At 57.0% G+C, this 651-nt stretch overlaps 1 protein-coding gene across 1 annotated transcript in view; it reads right to left on the bottom strand.

Moving 5' to 3' along the window:
- The window catches only part of LOC104279810 (zinc finger protein 469-like), a gene marked incomplete at its 5' end in the record, with an annotated part of 11,599 nt that overhangs the window by 5,858 nt on the left and 5,090 nt on the right, over positions 1-651 (bottom strand). The window contains 1 exon segment of the mRNA XM_009877225.1: positions 79-645. Within this exon segment, the coding sequence (XP_009875527.1) occupies positions 79-645 (567 nt within the window).

Below are 651 nucleotides of genomic sequence, written 5' to 3'. Positions count from 1 at the left end.
GGACCGGGGGGGCTGGTGGGACTCGGGGGAGCACTGCGTGGGGGCCGTGCTCCCTTCCCCACCTGCCTCCTTTCCGACCTTTCTGCTGCTGTGCTGCCCAGCGTTTCCTCCTCAAGCAAACCATGACTTAAATGGGATTGCTCATGTTTTTTAAATGCCAAGGTCGCTTTGTTATTATCTTGCTCCTGCTTTTCCATGAGCTGATCAGCTTTTGTGCCTTGCCCTGGTAGTGGGGTCATCGCCGTGTTTCTGAGTGGCGAGAGGTCACCACGCTCTCGGGAAACACCATCTGCACGGATATTAATGTCATTCAGCTCTGCGTGTTCGTTTGTTAAGTGCTGCAGCTCCGTTACGTTATTTTGCAACTCCGGCTTCGCACACATGGATTGTTTGGCGCGGTAAGAGCCTGTCGCACCGAATGACTCCATCTGCTCGCATCCGCCAGATAAAAGCACGGCCTCTTTCGCCGGGGCAGCAATATTGTCCGTGTTGCCTCCGATGGGGATGGTCCCCTCCCCTTGGGCAGGGCAGCATGTCTGATTTTCCCCTTCTGAGGCATCACCGCTCTCCTCTTTCTGCTCCGGCTGGACATGGGTGGTGGCAGAGGGGTGGCTGGGAGCAAGCGGGGCGGGGAAAGACGGGATAGACAGC

This window comes from Apaloderma vittatum, unplaced genomic scaffold (assembly GCF_000703405.1).
Source record: "Apaloderma vittatum isolate BGI_N311 unplaced genomic scaffold, ASM70340v1 scaffold16009, whole genome shotgun sequence".
NCBI classification, from domain to species: domain Eukaryota; kingdom Metazoa; phylum Chordata; class Aves; order Trogoniformes; family Trogonidae; genus Apaloderma; species Apaloderma vittatum.
This window is presented reverse-complemented; position numbering and strand designations above follow the sequence as displayed.